Source organism: Sturnira hondurensis, unplaced genomic scaffold (assembly GCF_014824575.4).
Source record: "Sturnira hondurensis isolate 20B ecotype Veracruz unplaced genomic scaffold, ASM1482457v3 Scaffold0008908, whole genome shotgun sequence".
NCBI lineage: Eukaryota > Metazoa > Chordata > Mammalia > Chiroptera > Phyllostomidae > Sturnira > Sturnira hondurensis.
In genome coordinates, this window is record NW_028081539.1 from 4,697,391 (window position 1) to 4,721,367 (window position 23,977).

Here is a 23,977-nt window from a genome sequence, read left to right on the forward strand (position 1 = left end):
GCTACACTAGCCAGGGCTTCTATTAATACATTTTAACAAAACAGTTCAGTAGAATAGGACTCTGACATTTGCTCTTCTTGTGGTTTCTGTATATGTAAGTATTTGTTAAAGCTTTTTCTGAGTTGTATGAAATTACAAAATGCAGTTAAGGACAAGAGATGCTAACTGTATTTTTCCTAATAGTTATAAATTTACACAGAGGTCTGACAACAAAACCACCATAAAAGATGGGATTGTATAGATGTTTATGTGGGGTAATAAGATAGAGAAATATTTTAAAAATATTTTATTTATTTATCTTTAGAGGGGAAGGGAAGCAGAGAGGGAGAGAAATATCAATGTATGTCCTCTGCCGAGGACACACAATGTATCATATGTCCCCTGCCAGGAGCTGGCCTGCAACACAGGCATGTGCCCTGACTGGGAATCGAACCGCGATCCTCTGGTTTGCAGGCCCGTGCTCAATCCACTGAGCTACACCAGCCAGGGCAAATAGAGAAATATTTTTTAAAAAGATAAAAATAACTTGGAGGAGGCCCAGATCTGGAGAACACCTGTAGGAGTTTTTAAAGTGGTATTTAATGAGATGGCTTAAAGAGACTGGAATGGTTTACCCCAAAGTAGGTGGGTAAACTACCTACTTATCATCCATGATCTATCTATCATCTATTTTTCTATCAATCATCTGTCATCTATCTATATCTAAATTAGTTATGAAAGGTATAAACAGTTCTTTTAAAATGTGTGCTAGTTATACAGTTTTACCAGTTTTTACTTTACTTTCAAAACCAAAACTAGCAAAATGTTGTCTTACAAATTTGAGGAATTTTGCTTATAATTAATTTATTATTTCATTATTAATTTGTTATCCACAGTATTTCTTCCAAATTTAATTTGTATGCCCCTCAAGTTTAATATAATACATTTTATATTATAGTGTGATATAGTATTTAAATAGATATATAGACTTCCTAACATTGATGTTTCACAAAAGAATATAAAATTGCAAAAGTACAGCTGTATGAGTTTGAAATTGATAGTGTTCTCTGGAATTCATTAGTTGGCACCAGTTTGGAGGGAGGGGGACAAACTAGGTAATCTTGGATGTCTCCCAGTGGTACCTACTCAGGTGTTTGGGTGGCGGATTTTATGTCTCTACGGCTTAGAGCCTGTCAACTGGGAGTCTATGCAGTCAGGAGACAAACATTTCATTCTTACTACCATTCATTGAATAACTTGGTTCACTAAGACTTACCGAGTTAAATTTTTTTATGCTGGACAATGGATCTATTACTTCTAGACCAAAAGCCTTTAGAGTGATGAAGGAAGCCTTTCGTTTGTTTTGGCTTTTGAAATAAGTTCTCTAATCATTGCAAAATAGTTCTATGTCTGTATGCGTTCCAGAAATTGGTTAATGTTGACTACATAATGCTAAAAAATTTGTTGCAATAATTCAATAACAATCAGTTTTAAGGTTATTTTGAACTTTTGTTGTAGATTTTTACATAATGTTTCATAAAATCTATCTGATTTCATTATGTCTCATACTTTAAATTACCAATAAACATCAGCTGTAATTCTAATAATTGTTCATTCAGTTTCTGACATTTTAATGAGAATGTTTAGATATTTTAATCAAATTTACAAGTGTGTTCATCTGTTTTGTTTTTGTTGGGGAAATTGAGCAACCTACATTGAAATAAAAAAATGAGATAGTGCTATAATTTCATTTACTACTTAAGAAAGAAATTCAGTACTCTCTTTGCTAAATCAAAACATATTAAATATATATCAATAGTAGCATACATTGTATGCCTAGTCTTCTAAACTAGTACTGTTTAACTTTAAATTCATCTCTCACTTCGGTTTTAAATTTAAATTGAAGACTTTGTAACACTTTTCCTCAAACAGTTTCTGACAGAATATTCCTTTCTTAGTCCCTTGCCACTGAAATGTTTTTCATGTATTGCAAATCTGTTCTATCTATTGCCTTTTCTCTTGAACACAATGGAGACTATAGTTGAAATTCTAGAAAGAAAAAAATGGGTTAATGGAAATTGGACAGAATCCAAGCCTCAGACAGAAGGAGATGGAAAATAGAACTATATACCCCTGAGCCCTGAATAATGTACTTTAATTTTAAGCACAAAAGTAGTGTCTACAATATGTATTTGGCTCCCCTTTCCCAGTACAACTTCAAATTGAATATTTTGTACAAAATAGGTACTCAGTAAATATGAATGAAGTAAGATTTGCAATTTGAGTTTATTTTTAAGACATTATATAGTACAAAAGGTAAAAGAGCATTGCTTAACCAAGCCAAAGTTTTTTTTGTGCATAGGTATTTTAAATGAGAGATGGGCCTCCTCGTTTAGGAAGTTTTGTCTCATCCATGTGATGCCCTTGCTTTTGATGAAATCTTGGCTTCTTTTCAATGTTAGGAATTTGGTTGAGTACATTTGGGACAGCATGTTGTCCTCATGCAATTGTTTTTTAGATACTATACTAACTATAAGGTGAACATTTCCCTTTAAAGGGGATTGTGTCAAAAGACTGAATAGGGACTGTTAGTCACAAGAAAGTGTTTTCAAACTAACCACACCCAGAATTTTGTGCTGTTTGTTTGGTATGTTCTGAGTACATATAGAGTCTGTTACTGAAATCTCATCTGTGCTGTCAGCTTAAATGTGTTCTTCTATTTTTTAGATAAATCAGAAGGGTATATAAACTATGAGTTTCACTATTTTGGGGGTGGGGATATATTTCTCACAACACCTAGTTATCTGCCACATGCAAAGATTAAGGAAATGGTAGTTGATTGAATTTCTACAGCCAAAATAAAAAAGAATGGATATAATCCTGAAAACAGAGACATGGACTAGCCAAATGCAAGTTTTCTTCTGAGACAATTCAGAAACCTACAAAAATAAAGAGGTACTCTGTGTCCCAGACGAGAAGCAATGCTATTAAGCACAGGAGTGTGTAGTTTTATTTATCAATCTACTGCAGATAACATTACTAAGATTAACTTTTATGAAGTTCTTCTCTCAGAGTATAGCTAGAGGTGAATGAAAAGCAGGATTCAAGGAGAGAGAAGAGGAAATATTTGTTCATGAAATTTAAATTAAAATAGCTGTGGACAGGGAAAAGAGTGTGGTGATTGCAAGGGGGAGGGAATGGGTAGAGGTGGAAGAGAGTATGGGGGTAAAGGGCAATGGAAAAAATAACATAAAATAATAGTAAAAATACAACAAAGTAAAAGGAGGACAGGCAATTTCATATTTCAAAAAGCAAGATACTGATCAAGGATGAAAAAATAACTAACATTGGTTGCATGCTACTTTCCATGATCTTTATTTTTTCCAGAGTTAAGTTACCTCAGACAGTAGACAGCTGCAGGCAGGAAGACATTCGGTTCTCTGCCGCCCCTCTCCTCTCTGTTCTCCATCTTCTCTGCCTAAAATGGTTGCTAAATAATAAATATTCAGTAAGTCTAGCTAAATATCTTTTTCTTCCCTCACTAAATACATACTGTATTAGATAAAACTATGTGCCCTGGCTGGTGTGGCTCAGTGGATTGAGAGCACAGGCCTGCAAACCAAAGGGTTGCTGGTTCAATTTCCAGTCAGGGCACATGCCTGGGTTGCAGGCCAGGTCCCCAGTAGGGGGTGTGTGAGAGGCAACCACACACCGATGCTTCTCTCCCTTTCTTTCTTCCTCCCTTCCTCTCTCTTTAAAAATAAATAAATAAAATCTTTTTAAAAATAAAATTATGTGCACTTTTGGTATGTCATAAATGTTAGTAGGTATAATTTTATAATTACTGAGTCTATGAATATTATAAAATTTGTAAATATATATCTGAGCTTCATAAATACATTAGTATTCCATAATTGGATATGGAATATCTTCTGTTATTTTGAATAAAAGGGAGACACTATGCTTATTTCTTTTTAAAAATATCTTACAGGGCTTTTTTGGTAAATTATACCTTAATAAGTCTGAAGAAAAAAATCAATTCACAGCTCACTAAAAAAGTACAGAAAATGTAGAGACAGTTCAACTAGTAAGACATACAGCTGGCCAACAAGCCTATGAGAAAGTTATAGCTTTCAATTTATGTTCCATCATTACTATAGTTAATGAGAGATTTTGCTTTATTCTTCTGAGATTGCTCTCCTGTCTACATGTTCTAAGACATCTCTTGAATTTATCAGATAATGAATAGCAATGAGCTTTATTGATCCCTTACTCTTTTAGATGCATTCTCTTTCTCTTCCAGAAAAGTTCCCTTATACATTTCCATCAATATCGTCAGCTCTGTTCTACTTAATAATTAATTACTTTGCTATTTTCAGCTTTAGCTGGGTTCCTTGAAAAGTTAAAAAAAAAGGACAACTAGTTATAATTGGAAATATGCTTTGAGATGATTTTGGTGTTCATTGTGAGTCAAGTGCAATGTCCAGTAGGATGCTTAGTAATGATCATATGCTTTCAGGGTTATGCCTCTGTGCCCTTGTGAACACACACTGAAGAGTGAGAAAATAAAACAGAGCTCCAAGCACTATTTTTGTTTATGTACAGGAGCAATGTACTGTGATCCATGAAGATTACTTAAAATGTTCCCTAGTGGGAGATATTTCAAATTACTCTGTAATTACTTGTAAGTGAAAGATGTACAAAGAAAAAGTGAGAAACTGTAAAAATTTCGAATTAGTGTATATATGGAGGCAAAGCATAGAGATAAAAGTTCAGAAAGGAATTTAATAGGCTCTTGAAACATTTTTTTCTTATCCCACTTTTTATTTTTTATCACTTTTAGTTTTTATTCTATTACATTGTCCCAATTTTTCCACCTTTGCCCTCCTCAACCCATCCCATCCCTGCTCCCACAGCCAATCCCCACACTGTTGTCCATGGGTCATTCATACCTGTTCTTTGTATAGTCCCTTCCCCAGCTTTCCACCATTATCCCCTTATCCCCTCCCCTCTGGTCACTGTCAGTCTGTTCCATGTTTTCATCTCTGTGGTTCTATTTTGTTTGTTAGTTTATTTTGTTCACTAGATTCCTCTTATAGGTGAGATCATATGATATTTGTCTTTCACCAACTGGCTTATTTTACTTAGCATAATATTCCCCAGTTCTATCCATGCTCTTGCAAAATGCAGGAGCTTCTTCTTTCTGCAGCATAATGTCTCATTGTATACAAGTTCCACATACAGGTGGAACTTAATATCATTTTCTCTATAAGATATTCTTGCCTTGCCATTTTTCGAAACGGTCTTTCTTCTTGGAATGGTGAAATACACACACACGCACACACATATAGATGATGTTTATGTATATACAGTATGTGTAATATGTACATGTATAGATGAATGGTGATGCCATCATTCTCCTCTCTCCAGAAAACTTCCAAACTGCACATGTGCAGAAGAGCAGTCATTCAGCAGCACAAATGTAGAGGATGATCTAAGAAATTACCTGATTTAAGAAATGTATGTATAGAATTTGGGAGAGAGAGAGAGAGAGAGAGAGATTGATTTCTGTTTCACTTCTGTTGCATTCATTGGTTGATTTTTATACGAGCTTGTCCTGGGAACAACCTTGGCATATCAGTAAAATGTTCTAAATGACTGAGCTACCTTGCTAGAGCAAAATTCACCTCCTTCTTAAACATCTAATATTCAAACATCCTTTCTTTCCCTCTGTACTTATACCTGTTTGTCATACTCACTTCTATGTATATCACATAGATATCACCAGTTCCTAACCATTTTGAGGTGGTTTAAATAAGGTTAATACTCAGCTTTTCTTATTGCTGAATTTAATTCTTTATATAGTAGTACAAAAAATTAGTTGGATGGAGGATTAAATATAATAAGAAGTCAAACTGTTAGCAACAAAATCATCAGAAAACTGTCAGTCTGATAAAATTAGTTTGGCTACTTGAGAAGTTACTACATTTGACTCTACAATGACATCATCTGACTGGAAGCTCAGAATAATTACTGTTCCAGGTGTGTAACTTAATAAATTTGGAAGCTTTGAATAGTTTGATCTCAAAACCAGGTACAACTCAATGATTCTTAGCTAATTTTTTCTCTGAGTTTTGTGGTTGACATAAAAATCCCGATACAAAGGAAAAACCCAAGGGTGCGAAACCAGATCAACCAAAATATGAGACTGTTCATATGAATGAATACTCTCAGCCCTGAAACCACTAAGGATCCCGAGACTCACTCTCATTACAATGTGGTCCCATTCACTATTGTGTGATTTCTTTATTGATTTTGACAACTGTTATATCTTAACTAAATCCAGCACAAATTCCAGTTTTAGAAAACATCTTTTAATACAATGTATCGAAGAATTCATCTAAGAATTCTTAGAATTCTTATGATTCTTAGAATTCTTAGAGTTCATCATTCTTAGAATTCATCTAAGAATTTTAATAGTGTTATAAAGAAGTGCTAAGCAAGTCATGTGTTATGTATTCCAGTTTCTATCTGTAAATATACAGACTGATGAAATAAATTTTCACTTTCAAGGATGACATTAAAAAACATACCATATAAAAATGGTTATAATAAAATTTTAAAACAAAAAAGAAACTAACAAAAACAAAACATTTTCTAAAAGAACAATTATTCTTTCTTTTATTGCTGTTCATTCTTTTATTGTTGTTCAAGTACAGTTGTCTCCATTTTCCCCCCACCACTGCCCTCTGCCACCCTGGATCCTACCCACCTTTGGCTTTGTCCATGGGTCCTTTATACATGTTCCTTGACCACCCTTTCCCCATTCCCCACTATTATCCCTTCCTTCCTCCCCTCTGGTTACTACCAGTTTGTTCTTTATTTCAATGTTTCTGGTAATATTTGGCTTGCTTATTTGTTTTGTTGATTAGGTTCCACTTATAGATGAGATTATATGGCATTTTGCCTTTCACAGCTTGGCTTATTTCACTTAACATAAAGCTCTCTAGATCCATCCATGCTGTTGCGAAGGGTAGGAGCTCTTTCTTTCTTTCTGCTGTGTGGTATTCCATTGTGTAAATGTACTGTAGTTTTTTGATCCACTCATTTACTGATAAGCACTTAGGTTGCTTCCAGCACTTGGCTATTGTAAATTGTGCTGCTGTGAACATTGGGGTGCATATATTCTTTTGAAGAGGGGTCAAATAAACTGCAGAACAATGAAAACAGCTCTTTTTAATATGTTAGGAAGAAGGTGATTAAAACATCATGAGCATACTACCAAAAAATTTATCTTATATATATTTATTGTGGAGGAATAAAGTTCTTAAGTGTTTTATGTAAATAGAGAACAACAAATGAGAATAATAGGAATTTTTATATTATATTATAAAATGTATACATATTATCTTCTATAGCACATGATTTATTCTGCAAATTATTTTAAATACAATTCTATTAAAAATCATAAAATAAGAATAATGCTATATAAGGTTTCTATTCATGTTTAAAATCTTTTGAATAATTTTATTTATTTATTCTTAGAGAGAGGGGAAGGAAGAGAGAAAGAGGGGGAGAGGAACACCAATCGGATGCCTCTCACATGTGTGGCCCAAACAGGGACTGGCCTTGCGCCCCAGGCACGTGCCCTGACTGGGAATCGAACTGGAGACCTTTTGCTTTGCAGGATGATGCCAAATCAACTTAGCTGCACGTATCAAGGAGTCTATTACTTTCTTTATCCTTTGCCAAGTGTAATGTATGTATTTAAGTATCATAAAGATGCAACTAGTCTAACATATGTTTTTAAGTACCAAGATAGCCCATGGAAACTGAAAATAGATATATAAACATTAGGATTCTAAGCTATCTAGTGTTCATTATTTACTTAAATTATTTTCAAAGAAGAAAAAAATACATCATTAGGAAGAATAGTATTTTGTCATACGAGCAGGATTCATTTAAGAGTAAATGGTCAAGGGGTTCTGTTTTTGGCTAAGTTGGATTAATAGCATCGACATTTACTCTTTCTTCTGAAACAACCCAAATAAAACAAAACAAGAAGTGACCTGAATCAGACCTCTGTTTTTATATTCATATATTCCACATACATATCAAATACATACTATGTGCCAGATGCTGCTAAATTAGGAGCCGACCTGTGCAGTAATCAGCCAAGTAAAAGTGCTGCTGTTGTCAATCTTAAACTTTAGTGGGGAGACGGAAAGCAAATGATCACTTCTTAGGGAAAGACACAGGCCACCAATAGCTATTTGTGGTTTCTTGCCTAAGCAGAACAGGTAAATCAGCTACCCTTTTATTACTATAGAATGTGTATGTAATATATTCCTATACATCACTTTATTCTTTTTCTTAAAAACCCATACAACCAAGTAATTGTTTCTCTAATAGTGTTACACATCATTAAGTATGACCACATTTCTCTCTGACCTCCTTCCGTGTACCAAACCTCACTGATGCAACCCATTTGGTGGAAAAAATATATAGTTTGCTTTTGTTTCAAAATGACAGATTGAACCACAATTGAACTCCAGTGAACTCTATAAAACTTATACCAATTTAAAATATAAAGCAGTAAATTTGAGGCATTTATTTGCTCTGCAACAAAAATCTCATATCTTTTATACTATGGAAGCTTAGTCCTAAACCTCCTTCATTTTTTTCCCCATAGAGAAATTCCAAACACATTTAACATAAAAGTTTTCCAGTTTTGCTTCCTTTTGATTAAGTATAATTTGGGGGGATAAAATGTTCATAAAATTCTGTAAAATGAGCATTGAATACACTGAAAATATGCAATGAAAAAAATCATTCTTTAGTGTATCACAAAAATATGCAAGCCCTAACTATTTAGGATGAGTGGCTTCTCTTTGACATGATGTGTATAGGAAAAACAGATTATCTCTAAATTATAAGCAGAGGAAGTGAGAATGGATTTGGGGCTTGAGGAGCAGCTATTGAAGGGATAATAGACTTTTGATGTCTGCCTTTTCACAGTAGCACAATAGCTAATTCCTGTGACTCCTGACCTTTCAGTGTCTCCTGACCAAGTACTAGCATTAATCTAGCGCTTATCTGTCACCCACCACATTTGATAGTCCTGGTCTCTGTTTTCAATTATCAGTCATCAGAGAAGGCACTGAGCAATTTCAGAAGAACACTCACAAAACCTTTGACCCGTTTTTGTCAGATAACCAAAAATATTCACTGCAGATAAACTATCATTTCATTGTATTCACGATATAAAGGAAGGTTCTTTGTGTGTATTGATTTATTGTAACCTCTGTCACCTTCAGGTGGTTAAAAATGGATTTTTATTTTAACTTACGGAGCAGAAGGATTCACAAAGCCCTTCAGTGAAATCTGGTGAGATTATTTGACCTCTAGCTGCCAGGCAATCTGTAAAACCCATAGATATTTCCACTAACAAAAACATGAGAAATAAATATTTACCAAAAGGTCATATCAGACAGTGCGCCTTCACATTGATATGTTACAGGCAAATGCACATTTCTCAAATATTTGTACACAGTGTGATTAAAACACTTTATTAATAGACTAGATATACTAAACATTTTCTCATCATTAAGTAATCATCTTTTATTTTACAAAATGAATTAATCATGTATCATCTGTATTCTAAACTAACTCTTGAAATTTAATAGTAATATTCAACACACAAAAGTGAAATATTTGTTTTAAATTTCTATTAATAATTTCCTATATAAAATGTCTATTATATATATGTCTATTATATATATGTATGTGTATTTATATACATGTACTTCAGGATGCTTTGTTTTCTTCAGGGATAAAGATAAGTAAGTGACTTCAGACTCGTTTAAAGAATAGTTGTGTCAGAATAAGCAAATTTGATTGAGCTTATGGGCAATATATAAATATCAAAATATGTGCTCATTTGTTCTCTACCTTGTGTATGTGAAATATCTAAACAAGGTGTCAAGTAAATACAATTACTTTCTATCTCTCCACTGTTGTAGAAATCCAGGCTGAAGATCTTTTTAACTTCCCTATAACAGTTATTTTTCAAAAACCAATGACATAAATCACACCTAATGAGCCTATATTTTAGATAAATAAATTGACATTTTGATAATCAAAGTGGCTGTGTTTTAGGACAGATAGGAATTTCATATAATTAAACTTTTACTGATCATTTACTATACAAAAAGTCTTGTTTGAGGTATGTGCAGAAATACAAAGAAACAAAAACAAAAAATGGATATTTCTCTGAAGTATCTCACTCATGGAGTAAATATAAAGTGGCATAATAATTATAATGCAGGTGGAAATGGTTAATGTGATAGCTATGCTTTCAGAGATCTTTCTATGTTCCAGACCCTATGCAAAGATTCTCTGTCTCAAATATCATGTAACCTTTACAGCACACTGTGAAGCAGGGCTTTTATCTACCTTCATTTTAAAGATGGACAAACACATAGGGAAAAGTAGATTTCCTAGTATCACACTCATTATTAAGTTAGAGAACTAAGATTGAATTCAAGTGTTTCTCACTTCAGAGCTGGGACTTTTAACTGTGGTACATACCATCTCCATTACCAAAGGGAGACACCGAAAAAGTGCTACTGGGATCCCAGCAGGAAAATTAATTTGGGCAAAAATAGTCAAGGCTGTGTTTGTGGGAGTAGAACTGGAAATATTAAGTAGAGGTAGAATTTGGATCTCTGAAAATCAGAAAAACATTTTAGTTACTGGAAAGGATGAACAAAATGATGAAGTTAGGTAAGGGAGATAATTATTGAGGGATCATTAATTCCTTCAACTTTCTTTCCTAAATTATTTGAGTGTTGACAGTATGCTTGCTTGTGTTAGGTGATAATGGTTAAAAAGAACAAGTTCCTGTCATTAATTACTATAGTATGCATCAATACTGGGATGGGAAAGGGGATACTGGAAAATACTGATCAATTCCCAGACAACTCTTAGTATTCCTCACATTCCACCCTGACCCCATAGACCCCATAATGTGCATTGACAATAAAATATTTGTTTTTTATTACTTTGGCCATAAGCTATCACTTTTACCTGTATGAACTCTTTTCTGTATTCAGCATAATTCTTTAAGACCAAATTCCAAATGATCTTCTTTGAAGCTTCCTGCTTAATGTTTTGTTCCATTTTATTCTGCTTTATGTTACACATATGTTACACATATCCCTCATGAGCCTCACCACAGTTATATCATAACTGTACTTTTCCATGTCTGTTATTTTTTATTCTGAGCTCCTATCTCTTTGCTTCTTATATCTTCTTAATTCCAGGGTTTGGACCAGTTAGCCAATAAATATTTTGGAATGAAACCCATGTGGAAGTAGAGGAGCTCTTTTCAGGAAGATCAAGATGAATGGGGAAGAGAAAGGCAGCCTCCTGACAGAGAGGAGATAGACTGAACCTGTCAGCTGGGGCTCAGAGTTGCTAGGAGCTGGCTCAGCCCTCACAGTTCTGTTGGGGAGTATACTGGACAAGACCATAAGGGAGGAAGCCAAAAAGAGGACCATTTCACAGTCATATCTGAGCACAGATTAAAAACAAGACCACTGTTCAAATCTCGAAAATGACTCTTGTTGATATGAGTGACTGCTGCTCCTTTGCCAATTTCACTTCTTTATTCCACTTCCCTTCCTGCAAAATCCTAGAAAACCTCATTAAAATACCAACTGTTACCTTTGCTTCCCGAGGGCACCCAGTTCCAGAGCAAAGCCACGCGGCTTTGAATTGTTGCCCACATCACTCCGCACAATCCCAGTGAAGTCTTTCTGACAGCTCCTACCAAGGATCTTTATGGCATCTGTCCCATGACATATGTTGAAACAAGTCAGTAATCCCAACTGTGTTATTCTATGTAGGTATATTTTTAGTGTTCTATATTCTGGGGTATTGACATAATGTAGAGAGAGAGAGAATGAACACACAGAAGGAAAATTGCTAAGAATGAGCACAGGAAATTGGGAGCAAAGCTCAAGTGGAAATACTGGCCTTGGAATAAAAGAAAAAACTTTTGCCCTGAGACCAAAGTAACAGTCATTAATAGTTGAAATTCTGGGGCAATGCACATTAAATTTGGAGTAATAAAACTGAGATACTATTCCTGGCTTTGTAGTCAATAGTGAACTCAGTTTGCGACATTGAGGAAGTTAATTTTTTTATCTGTACTGTGGAGAAGAAATGGAGGCCCTGTCTATTGCATCAAATAAAGGAGAAGAAACAAAAATTTGAAATGCATTAATTTTATGAAATCAACAATTTATTATTCATTATTACCTTAATAATTAAATATATCAATTTTATTTTTTTCATTTTTTAACTTTTTTTACTGGTGTGTAAATACAGTTGTCTCCATTTTGCCATGACTTTCCCCCAACCCTACCCATGCCCACCTCCCTCCCTCAATTCCACCCCCTCCTTGGCTCTGTCCATGGGTCCCTCATTCATGTTCATTTATTTCCTTTTCCCTTCTTTCCTATTTTCCCTCTTTCCTCCCCTCTGGTTACTGTCAGTTTATTGTGGGATTTCAATGTCTTTGGCTGTATTTTGCTTGCTAGTGTGTTTTGTTAATTAAGTTCCTCTTATAGGTGAGATCATATGGTATTTGTCTTTCACTGCCTGGCTTACTTCACTTAGAATAATGCTTTCCAATTCCATCCATGTTGTTGTGAAGGGTACGAGCTCCTTCTTTCTCTCTGCTGCGTAGTATTCCACTGTGTCAATGTACCATCATTTATTGATCCACTCATTTACCAATGGGCACCTAGGCTGCTTCCAGCACTCAACTATTATAAATTGCACTGCTATGAACATTAGGGTGCATAGGTTCTTTTGAATTAATGTTTCAGGATCCTTAGGGTATAAACCCAGCAGTGGAATTGCTAGGTCAAAAGGCAGATCCACTTTTAGTTTCTTAAGGAAATTCCGTACTGTTTTCCATAGAGGCTGTACCAGTTTTCATTCCCACTAACAGTATGCTAGGGTTCTCTTTTCTCCACAACCCTCCCAGTACTTGTTTGTTGATTTGTGATGGCCATTCTGACCTGTGTGAAGTGGTATTTCATTGTGGTTTCAATTTGCATCTCTCTGATGGCTAGTGATGCTGAGCATCCTTTCACATGTCTCTGGGCCCTCTGTATGTCCTCCTTGGAGAAGTGTCTGTTCATGTCCTTTGCCCATTTGTTAATTAGATTGTTTGTCTTCCTGGTGTGGAGTCCTGTGAGTCCTTTACATATTTTGGAAATCAAACCCTTGTCCTAGGTATCATTGGCAAATATATTTTCCCATATAGTTGGTCCCCTTGTCATTTTGCTGATTTCTTTAGCTCTACAGAAACTTTTTATTTTGATGAAGTCCCATTTGTTTATTCTTTCCTTTATTCCCCTTGCCCTAGGGGACATATTGGTGAAAATATTGCTGCATGGAATATCTGAGATTTTTCTGTCTATCTTCTCCTCTAAGACTTTTATGGTATCACAACTTATATTTAAGTCTTTTATCCATCTCGATTTTATTTTTGTATATGGTATAAGTTAGTGGTCAAGTTTCTTTCTTTCTTTTGCATGTGGCTGTCCAGATCTCCCAACACCTTTCATTGAAGAGACTATTTTGATCCCATTCTATGTTTCTTTCCCCTTTGTCAAATATTAATTGACCATAGAGACATGGGTTTATTTCTGAGCTCTCTATTCTGTTCCATTGATCTATGTGTCTGTTCTTATACCCAAAGCAATTTATAGGTTCAGTGAAATCCCTATTAAAATACCAATGACATATTTCACAGATATAGAATAAACACTTCAAAAATTTATATGGAATCAAAAATGACCCTGAATAGCTGCAGCAATTCTGAGAAAGAAGAAGAAAGTAGGTGGGATTACCATATCTGACATCAAACTATATTACAAGGCCACAGTAATCAAAACAGTCTGGTACCGGCATAAATATATCAATTTTCATACCAACATTTGATATGGATAGCTGTTATTGTTACTGTATTCTAAATAACCATTGAGGGATGATTGCTGAGACCATCTAATCTAAGGAAATAGACTGTGAGACGTCTCCATCCCAATTATTCCAAAGCTCTCTTTACATAAGACTTTATTCCTTGTGTGTCTAAATTGGCTGTATTTTTAAAGCAAAATAATAAAAAATCATATAATTAATTACATTTTTAAATTTTGAAGTTATATGCAGTAAATTTTAATTAAAAAATTAATGTGTTTATCCTATTACAGTATTTAAATTATTTAACCATCTCAACTTTCTTTTGAGATTTTCCTTCTTTATAAAACTATATTCATGAACCATTTATGAATATAAGAGTGCTTTAACTATTTTAACATTTGAAAGTACATTGAAACTGTTCTTTGAAACAAACATGTAGGGGAACAATTTTCTCTCCTCTAGGTCACACTTTGTTGTGGCGTTAAGAGGCTGTTAGGATTTCTGGAATCTGGAGTTTACTACACTCTCTGGAATGGTTATCCATTCAAAGAAACATATAATGTGCATTTACTGACCAATGAATAGGTCTTTATGGGACGAAGTTTATGTTTCTCAGTGGACTAGTGGGTGAGGATGTTTTGTGAAGTGACACACTTTGATAGACATATAATATATTTTCTCTTTTTCTTTTATTTTAAAATGCAACAGAGGTAAGTAATAATTCTATGAATAATCTCTTAATGATTTTCTGCACTCAGCAGCAAACAGTGATGTGTATTCTTTCAACAGCTGGCTAGACTCCTGGGAGAATGCTATCTTTGCCTTTCAGCTACTGATTCTATTTGTGTCTTCCAAGTTACAGCCCTTGTGTGGGAGATTAAGATTGATTGTCCATGAATGCGTGTCCTTAAAAATGTAGATAAATCACTAAAGAGATAAAACTGCAGTTCTCTATTAATTACTTTTACTCTTCGGATATTGTGGACTTGAAAATATATAGTCATGACATTTCTGTCCAATTTCTATTAATGATAAAGTCATTCACAGAGGTGTTTGTTTGGAAAAAAAGAGAGACTGTAATCAGTCATTAACTTCTGTTAAGTTATATCTCAACAATAAAAGGTTTCAGTGTATGTCTTTAATCACAAGAAGTTTAATCTTTGCAGAACTTTGGCAATTTAGAGCACTTAGGATGCGGTTTGATGCTTATGTAATGGGAATCCTGTGTCTTTTCACTATCAGCCCATTAATCAGGGAATGTGAATCCTTTGATTTATATTTTATCTCTTGAATGCTTTGATGTTGCCACTCTTTAAACCAAAATATAATAAATTTGTTCTCTGGTTATGTCAGTGGATGTGAGCTTTCAGTTGTTTTAGGTAGTTCACATAATGGAAAATTTTGGTATACACAGAAACCTGCTTCCTTGAAGCAGAAGCCAAATATATTCACACCATGACTATACCTGTGTTTTGAGTGGTGAGCTGTATACATGTTGCTGAATTTCTGATGGTTTATTTTCAGTGAGGTTGGGTGTGTGTATATGCAGTAAAGCAAATCTTTTAAATTTGTATAAAGAACACACTTAACAACCATCAGCTCAAAATAAAAAAAAATAAGCAACTCTATGTTGATGAACTTATTTTATTTTAATGGTCATATTCATTGAAGTATACTTAACAGTCTTCAAAAGAAGCATGTACCATAAATGACAATGGGAGAAGAGCATGTGGCATTAAGTGCAATGTATGTGTGACTGCTTGGCAAAACAGAGCCTTTTGATCGTGTTAGACATGCAAGCAGACAGAAAACAGCAGTCTGGGCAGGTCACTGTGCACTCTTCAAACACAGTTTTTGTAGGTGAATTTACTGATCCGATGTGGGTGCTGTAAATCTAGTTATATTTGTTCCTAAATTCTCTTTTCCACTTCATATGAGGAAAATGGTGTCTGTGACAAACAAATGGTCTCCACTGGAGAAAAGTGATAACCTTCTGATCTTACCATGTTTTAACACTTGTCATTCTGTCTCCCTGACAAGTCTGGTTTGTGACTTAAATGAGCTCACCCTCTTGCTATTTTTTATTTGTTTTTTATTCTTTTAATTAAGAGAGTCTTTTCTACTACCAAATAGGAATGTAATCATGGTTTTTATGAAATCTTGCATATTTTAATCTGGTAATTTTATTAGAAATTATAATAAAGATTTTTTAGAATACTCATGGTATTTAGGTGATATAACGTGTAAATTAAATAGTGAATTGAATGAATCAAATATTTAACACAATGTGATTAAAAAACAAGAATAATATACATACAAATCCCTTGTCTTTTAAGCTTTCCAAGTCACTTACAATTGCAATGGGTAATAGCACACTGTAAAATGCATGAATGACAAAAAGTATGCTTAATATTGACCAAAATCATTACCATACAGACAGGGCATGGGTATCTCCTATAGAAAGTTTACATTTAGGGAATATAAAATGTGTGTGTATATTCTTTTGCATCTGTTGTGGAAGTATTGTTTTTGGTAGTGAGTATGTTAGATAAAAGATTGGAACATGAAGGGATCCAGATGGTGAGTTACAATTATTTTAAAATATGGTTGTAGTAAAAGGATGACCTAACAGGATGACCTGTTACATATGTTTATTTGTGAGGTCATGTTTATTCATTTTCTTACATAAGATATAGAATCAATATGAAATAAGAGAATATAACACAACATTTGCTAGACTTGATTGGAAGAAATGAGTTCTACAAGAATGAGCTGAATTCAGAAAGTATGGCATCCATAGAGTAGGAGCTCTAAGAGCAGAATCAAAGTACTGAAAGAAGACCAACTTCCCTGAGTGATAATTAGATAAAGCAAACAAACAAAACTAAACCCAGGAAGAACAAACAAGAGAATGCTGTGATGTTGAGGTCTAGGGACTTGAAATCTCAACTTTTGGATCAAATCTTTCCCAATAATATTACTGTGGTTGCTTAGGCAGGTTATAGAAACCTATGGACACATGTAACAGTGTGTGGATTAAACAAAATATGTTTTAATGCAATAAATGAAAGTTAAATAAATTATTACATCTTTAGTTAATGGGGACTGTAGTAAAGATGATACTGAGTAAAAAGATGGAACCTGATTTTGATCCATTTATATAGTTTTCATTTAATCAATATTTATTAAAAACATCTTTGAATTATGCAATGTATTGTTACATGTTAATTACATATTGATGGTCAAAACCCTTATTCTATATCTCATTTGCCACATTTTGTATTGTTGAAAAACATTGCTTAAATATATTAACAATGAACTAGTCTTAAAATATGGAACAGCAGGATGTCATTATGTAGTTGGTACAGACATTGAACAAAGATTTATAAAGAGCTTTAGAAGACAGACATCTGTTACCACCTAGCTGTCATCACCCAATTTCTCATTCTTAAATCACGATATTAATATTTGACCCTCCCTAGCATTACTCTTTGAGGTAACTGAGATTACCTTGTGAATATTTGTGAGTATCATTAGGAGTGGTAGGCTATATAAATACAGGTTTTATTCCATTACACACTCCAACATGTCCCATGAAATTTACTAGTGAAATTATAATTCAAAGCAGTAGGATATAGGATTTTGAGTCACTGGACAAATCTGCACTGCAACTTTATTCTGTGTGGTATACTTAATATAAGTTTTTATTAAACTCTTTGAAAATTTGCCCCCTTGAGGGGTTAGGTTAAATAGCCTGGATTATAAAGCTGAAATTTTATAATAACAGTTGAAATTCTAGCTTTCCACTTTACAACACTAACATCTCACAGGGGACTCCAGAACAGTAGATGACTTTACATAATATGTATTCAAAACTCATCTGCATTTTCCAGGTACGTGCTTTAGATTAGATCCTAACAAACTCATGACTCAGCCCTTATTTCTAGGACTATAGTTTTTTGGTCTAAATTTCAAATATAAAATAGATTGTCAATGAAAAATGTTGCCACTTCAGAATTTTGAATATTTACTTTCAAAATAGAGAAAATACATTTCTGAATGGCTGGTTGGTATATATATTATAAAGTATGAAACTCCTCAAGCAGAGCTGGGGGAGTGCCACTTTGTCAAACAAATGAACATTCCTGCAGCAAAGCAACAAATATTCATATTAAGGTGGAATAAATAGAAACTTTAAATGACCTAAAATCAGTTAATTTCCAGCTTTTCTGCCAAATGAACTTGAAGCCAGACTTTTCATTTTCAGAGCTTTTTGAATTTTGAACTTGTTGTGAATGTGAGGTTTTAGATCTTTATTAAAGCGTAACTACTTCATAGATTAGGACAAAGTAATAAATAGTGCATGAGCAGAGCTAGTATATTTGACATTTAAAAACAATAGCCTGGTAGCATTGAATGCTTGGGTTCACAATTTTTGGCAAGGTACTTATTCTTTATACCTCCTCAATTTCTTTATCTTCAAAATGAGGATAATGATGGAACCTGCCTCATAAGTTATTATAAAGTGTAATATGTAACTTTAAATGTACTGAGAGCAGTGCCTGGCATCAAATTAGTGCTATTTAAAGTTGCTTCATATAAAACATGACTATTTCATAATGACATCTACTTTACTTAAGTTAAGATCAGAAAACAACAAGTTGAGATTGAGTTAAATTTAGTTCTCTCTAAACCAAAGTTGTGAGAGAGAGCTGGTTCTCTCTAAACCAGCTTTATATTCATACATGTACTTTCAGCTACTAGATACCCAGTTTCTAGGTATTTTCTATCCTTAGCTTTTCCCTCTGAAATGGCTGTCAGGAGAACAGACAAATGGAGATGAAGGGGCCAAGTTCATGGCAGTCTACATTATTACCAGCAGAAGCTTACACAGAAAAGAGGTTTGAATTATGGACCAGAATAGGATTCTAAAAATAAGGGTATCTTTCTTATTTAAAGAAAAGTTGGTAAATAATCTTCCTGGGAATGGACCTCTCTTGGGACTAAGAAGATGATATTTTAAGAAAACGAAACTTCATGGATTTTGCGAGGTTGTGTTAAAGTGAGCCACACAGCCCAGTTGTAACACCCTTGCCAAGCTCTTTTGTACTTTTAGGACAAAAGTACTTCAAGATGTAGCTTCTAGTTTTCCCTTTGCTGGCTTAGGTACCTGTGGTGAAGGCGGGGATGAGATCCTTGCTCTCCTAAACCACTGCCTACTCTTCTGGGGAAAGTAAACCAGAGATTATTTTGGAGAATGAAGGCAAAGAATTCTGGGGGCCTTTGTCATAAGCTTCCTCTCAGATGAGGAACCCACGTGTCACTGGAACCCAGAGCTCCAGCAGCCACCGCTCCCATTGTCATTCCTGGAGGGCCGTGACCCATTTCTCTCTTTCTTAATCTTAGCCTTTTCTCTAGTTTAGGATCCCAAGTTTCATATATGCATAGTGGTATTGACATAACTTCAATTAATCTCTTAAAGATATTTTTCTATCTTAATTCAATTTTTGAACTTGGTAAATTTATTTATACAGCATGTATTTTCTTATTTTCTTGGAACCCAATTTTAGCAATGAAACAAGTCACTGAAAAAATGTTTAAAAATATTGTAGGCTGTAATTATGAGACACCTTGCATACTGTGTTTTGCAGTGGATTTTTAAGAATCCTATTCTATGTTAACTACATAACTGAAATTTTGAAAAACTTACTAATACTGAGAAACTAAACTCCATCAAATAATAGTGCATTACTGAAAATGAACCTTTTGAGTAGGTATTTTTGTAAGAAAGTTTTGGTACCCAGTAGATAAAGACTGTGTCAAATAATAGACTATTTTACAAAGCAAGATGAATCATGTGCTGGGCATCTACTCTGCTGAATTTTTCAGCAGCCCTTAATATACCCAACAGGAACTTTGAGCCAAGATGGAGCTGTAGGTAGACACACTGTGCCTCCTCACAGAACCAAAAGAAGGACAACAACAGATTTAAAAACAAAAACAAAAAAACAACCAGAAAATCGAACTGTATGGAAGTCGGACAACAAAGGAGTTAAAAATATATATACACATCCAGACCAGTAGAAGGGATGGAGACAGGCAGCCAGGCAGAGAGGACTTGTAGCAAGATGGTGGCTGGAAGAATGGGTGATCTCACATCCTCTTGCAGATAAACCAGGAAAAACAACTGGGGAGTCAGACAGACTGTACAACCCAGGGCTCCACCATGGAGAAATAAAGCCTCAAACCTCTGATTGAAAACACCTGTGGGGGTTGAGGCTGCAGCGGAAGAAACTCCCAGCCTCATAGCAGAGTTCGTTGGAAAGACTCACAGGGTTCTAGAAAGTACACAAACCCAGCCACTGGGAATCAGCACCAGAAGGGCCTGATTTGCCTGTGGCTAGTGAGATAAGTGACTGAAATGTAGCAGAGAGTGGAGCAAGCTCCATTGTTTCCTCTCAGACCCCTCCCTGACATACAGCATCACAACCCAGCCACGTGGGTTGCCCCTCCCTGGTGAACACCTAAGGCTCCGCCCCTTCCTATGTAACAGGTTGCTAAAAAAAGAAAAAATGGCCCCAATAAAAGAACAGATCAAAGCTCCAGAAAATATATAACTAAGCAATACGGAGGTAGCCAACTTATCAGAATCACAGTTCAAAGCACTGGTACTCGGGATGCTCACAGAATTGGTTGAATATGGTCACAAATTCGATGAAGGAATAAGGCTATGCTAAGTGAATAAAATAAAGGAAAATGTACAGGTAACCAACAGTGATGGGAAGTAAACCAAGACTCAAATCAATGGTGTGGACCAGAAGGAAGAAAGAAACATTCAACCAGAACATAATGAAGATACAAGAATTTTAAAAAAATAAAGAGAGGCTCAGGAACCCCCCAGGGCATCTTTAAACATTCCAACATCTGAATCATAGGAGTACAGGAAGAAGAAAGAGGAAGAGCAAGAATTTAAAATTTATTTGAACAAATAATGAAGGAGAACTTCCCCAATCTGGTGAAGGAAATAGACTTCCAGGAAGTCCAGGGAGCTCAGAGAAGCCTAAAGAAGTTGGACCTAAGGAGGAACACACTAAGGCACATCATCATTACATAAGTCAAGATTAAAGATAAGGAGAGAATCTTAAAAGCAGCAAGAGAAAAGGAGACAGTTACCTACAAAGGACTACCCAAAAGACTGTCAGCTGATTTCTCAAAAGAAACTTTTCAGACAAGAAGGGGCAGCAAAGAAATATTCAAAATCATGAAAGGTAAGTAACTATATCCAAGATTAGCCAGCAAACCTATCATTTAAAATGGAAGGGCAGATAAAGTGCTCCTCAGATAAGGTCAAGTTAAAGAAGTTCATCATCACCAAGTCCTTATCATAAGAAATGTTAAAGGGATTTATCTGAGAAAAAGAAGATAAAAAATATGAACAGCAAAATGACAACATATTCACAGCTATTAACAACCAAATGTAAAACAAAAACAAAAGCAAACTAAGCAACCAACTAGAACAGGAACAGAATCACAGAAATGGAGATCACATGGTGGGTTATCGATGGAGGAGTGGGTGGGGAGAGAATTGGGGTAAAGGTACAGGGAATAAGTGGCATAGATGGTAGGTAGAAGATAGACAGGGGGAGGTTAAGAATAGTATAGGAAATGTAGAAGCCAAATAACTTACATATATGACCCATGGCCATGAACTAAAGGGGTGGGGGATGAGAGTGAGAGAGAGGGCACAGGGTGGAGGGGAAGGAATAAGGGAGGGGAATGGAACAACTGTAATGGCATACTCAATAAAATATATTTTAAAAATATTCCCAAGAGGAGATATTCTTTGACTTTATTTGATAAGGAAGTTGCTGAAGGGGAAAAATATATTCCCCTTCAATTCTGAGTGAGAGCAGAGCGAGGTCATTAGGAGACTAAACTAATGAAAGTGCATGTTAAAAAATTTCACGTGCTGAAAGGAGAAGACACACTCCTCTGGGGAAGGCATTTTAGCAATAATCTTTATTCTGACAATGAATTTGTTTTATGTATTTGGCCTCAAAAATGTCATAAACACTGTCCTTGTGTGCCTGCAATTTCTCAGTCTTTCTTCCTATTTTCTCCCTTGGCTGTGCTAAATCTCCCCACCACCTTCACCTGAAATTCTGGAATTTTCTGTAACATAGTCCTAATTTTTGTATGAACCCTCTGTGTTCTGGTACTCGATACATACTAGTAATCACTTTACGACCTTCACTTTTAAGAAATGTTTTTGGATAGCCTTTCCATTTAGGATCCAGGAATTTGTATAAAACCACAGAGGTTATGTTGCTTTTGAAGTAATGGCTGCTGGTTTGTAAAGTTTCCTTCAACTGGAAACACATATAAGTCTGTGGTTTTAGTGTTTTCCCGGTTTTATAATATCCTGCTTGTGTGTTTTAATTACAAAGCTGTAGAATTTAGCATCAGTTTCCATATTTTATAAAGGGCTCACTTTCTCTTTTTCTTTTCTTTTTCAGTTGAAAGAGACAAGGACTTTTCTCACCAGCGAAGGCATTACAAAGAATTCCGGTTTGATCTTACTCAAATTCCTCATGGAGAAGCAGTTACAGCCGCTGAATTCCGGATATACAAGGACCGGAGCAACAGTCGATTTGAAAATGAAACAATAAAGATTAGCATATATCAGATCATCAAGGAATATACAAATAGGTATGGACTTTGTATCTAACTTATTTTAGCAAATGTTAACTATAGGAAAATTCATTAGTAACTCACGTGGTCTATAAAATCTTTGGGTGCAATGGCATTGAAAGCCAAGTAGAGACACATTAAAAGTAGTTGGTCTGGGAAGTGTCTTCTATGTTCCACAGCTTTTCCCTAATTCTGACACCAATATTTGTGTGCTACATGGTTGCATATTTCCACATATGGGTTTTCTAGGCCTCTTGTGTCATTTTGTAAATGAGAAAACTTCCATTTTATCCTGTGCACATGAACTTCGTAATTAAAATGATTTACAATTATCTGGTGTTTTGTAAGTTAGGGAAGAGAAACTTGGTTTTCACTGGCATTGAATGTAAATTGTATGTGTTCTTGGGTGTATTTTTTTAGAAGAAATACAGTATTTATTCCTTTTTTAATAATTAATTTAAATTTCATTTTTTTAAATTTTAATTGTTGTTCAAGTACAGTTTTCTGCCTTTTACCCCCATCCCAGACCACCCCGGCCAGCCCTCCCCACCTCTCCCCACCTCTCTCTCATTTCCACACACCCCTTCTTGTTATTGTCCATGTGTCCTTTATACTCGTTCCTGCAAACCCTTTCCCTTTTCCCCTGAAATTCCCTCCTCTCTCCCCTCTGGTCACTGTCAGCCTGTTCTCTATTTCAGTGTCTTTGGTTATATTTTGCTTGTTTGTTTGTTTTGTTGATTAGGTTCCTGTTAAAGGTGAGATCTTATGGCATTTGTCTTTTACCATCTGGCTTATTTCTCTTAGGATAATGCTTTCCAGTTCCTTCTATGCTGTCACGAAGAGTAGGAGCTCCTCCCTTCTTTCTGCTGCATAGAATTCCATTGTGTAAATGTACCATAGTTTTTTGATCAATTCATTTACTGATGGGCACCTAGGTTGTTTTTAAATTAAATTTATATAACCTATATATTTTATTGGTTAATAAAATTATATAGGTTTCAAGTGTACAATTCTAAAATACATTATTTGTACATTGCATTGTGTGTTCACGACCCAAAGTCAAATCTCCTTCTGTCACCATATATGTGACCCTGTTCACACTTTATTAACTTTTCCCAGTCCCCTGTTTCTCTAGGAACTACCATATTGTTGTCTGTGTCTATGAGTTTTTGTTTGTTTCATTATTTCTTATTTTTTTTCATTGCTTTGGGTCAAAGATGAAACAAAAAAAGAGATCAAAAGATACATAGAAACAAATGAGAGTGACAATATTACATATCAAAACTTTTTGGATGCAACCCTTTACCAT

At 34.9% G+C, this 23,977-nt stretch overlaps 1 protein-coding gene across 1 annotated transcript in view; it reads left to right on the top strand.

Moving 5' to 3' along the window:
• Window positions 1-23,977, top strand: part of BMP5 (bone morphogenetic protein 5) — a 117,060-nt gene that overhangs the window by 38,532 nt on the left and 54,551 nt on the right. Inside the window, exon 2 of the mRNA XM_037056354.1 lies at window positions 22,494-22,686. Within this exon, the coding sequence (XP_036912249.1) occupies window positions 22,494-22,686 (193 nt within the window). The remainder of the gene's footprint in view (window positions 1-22,493; window positions 22,687-23,977) is intronic.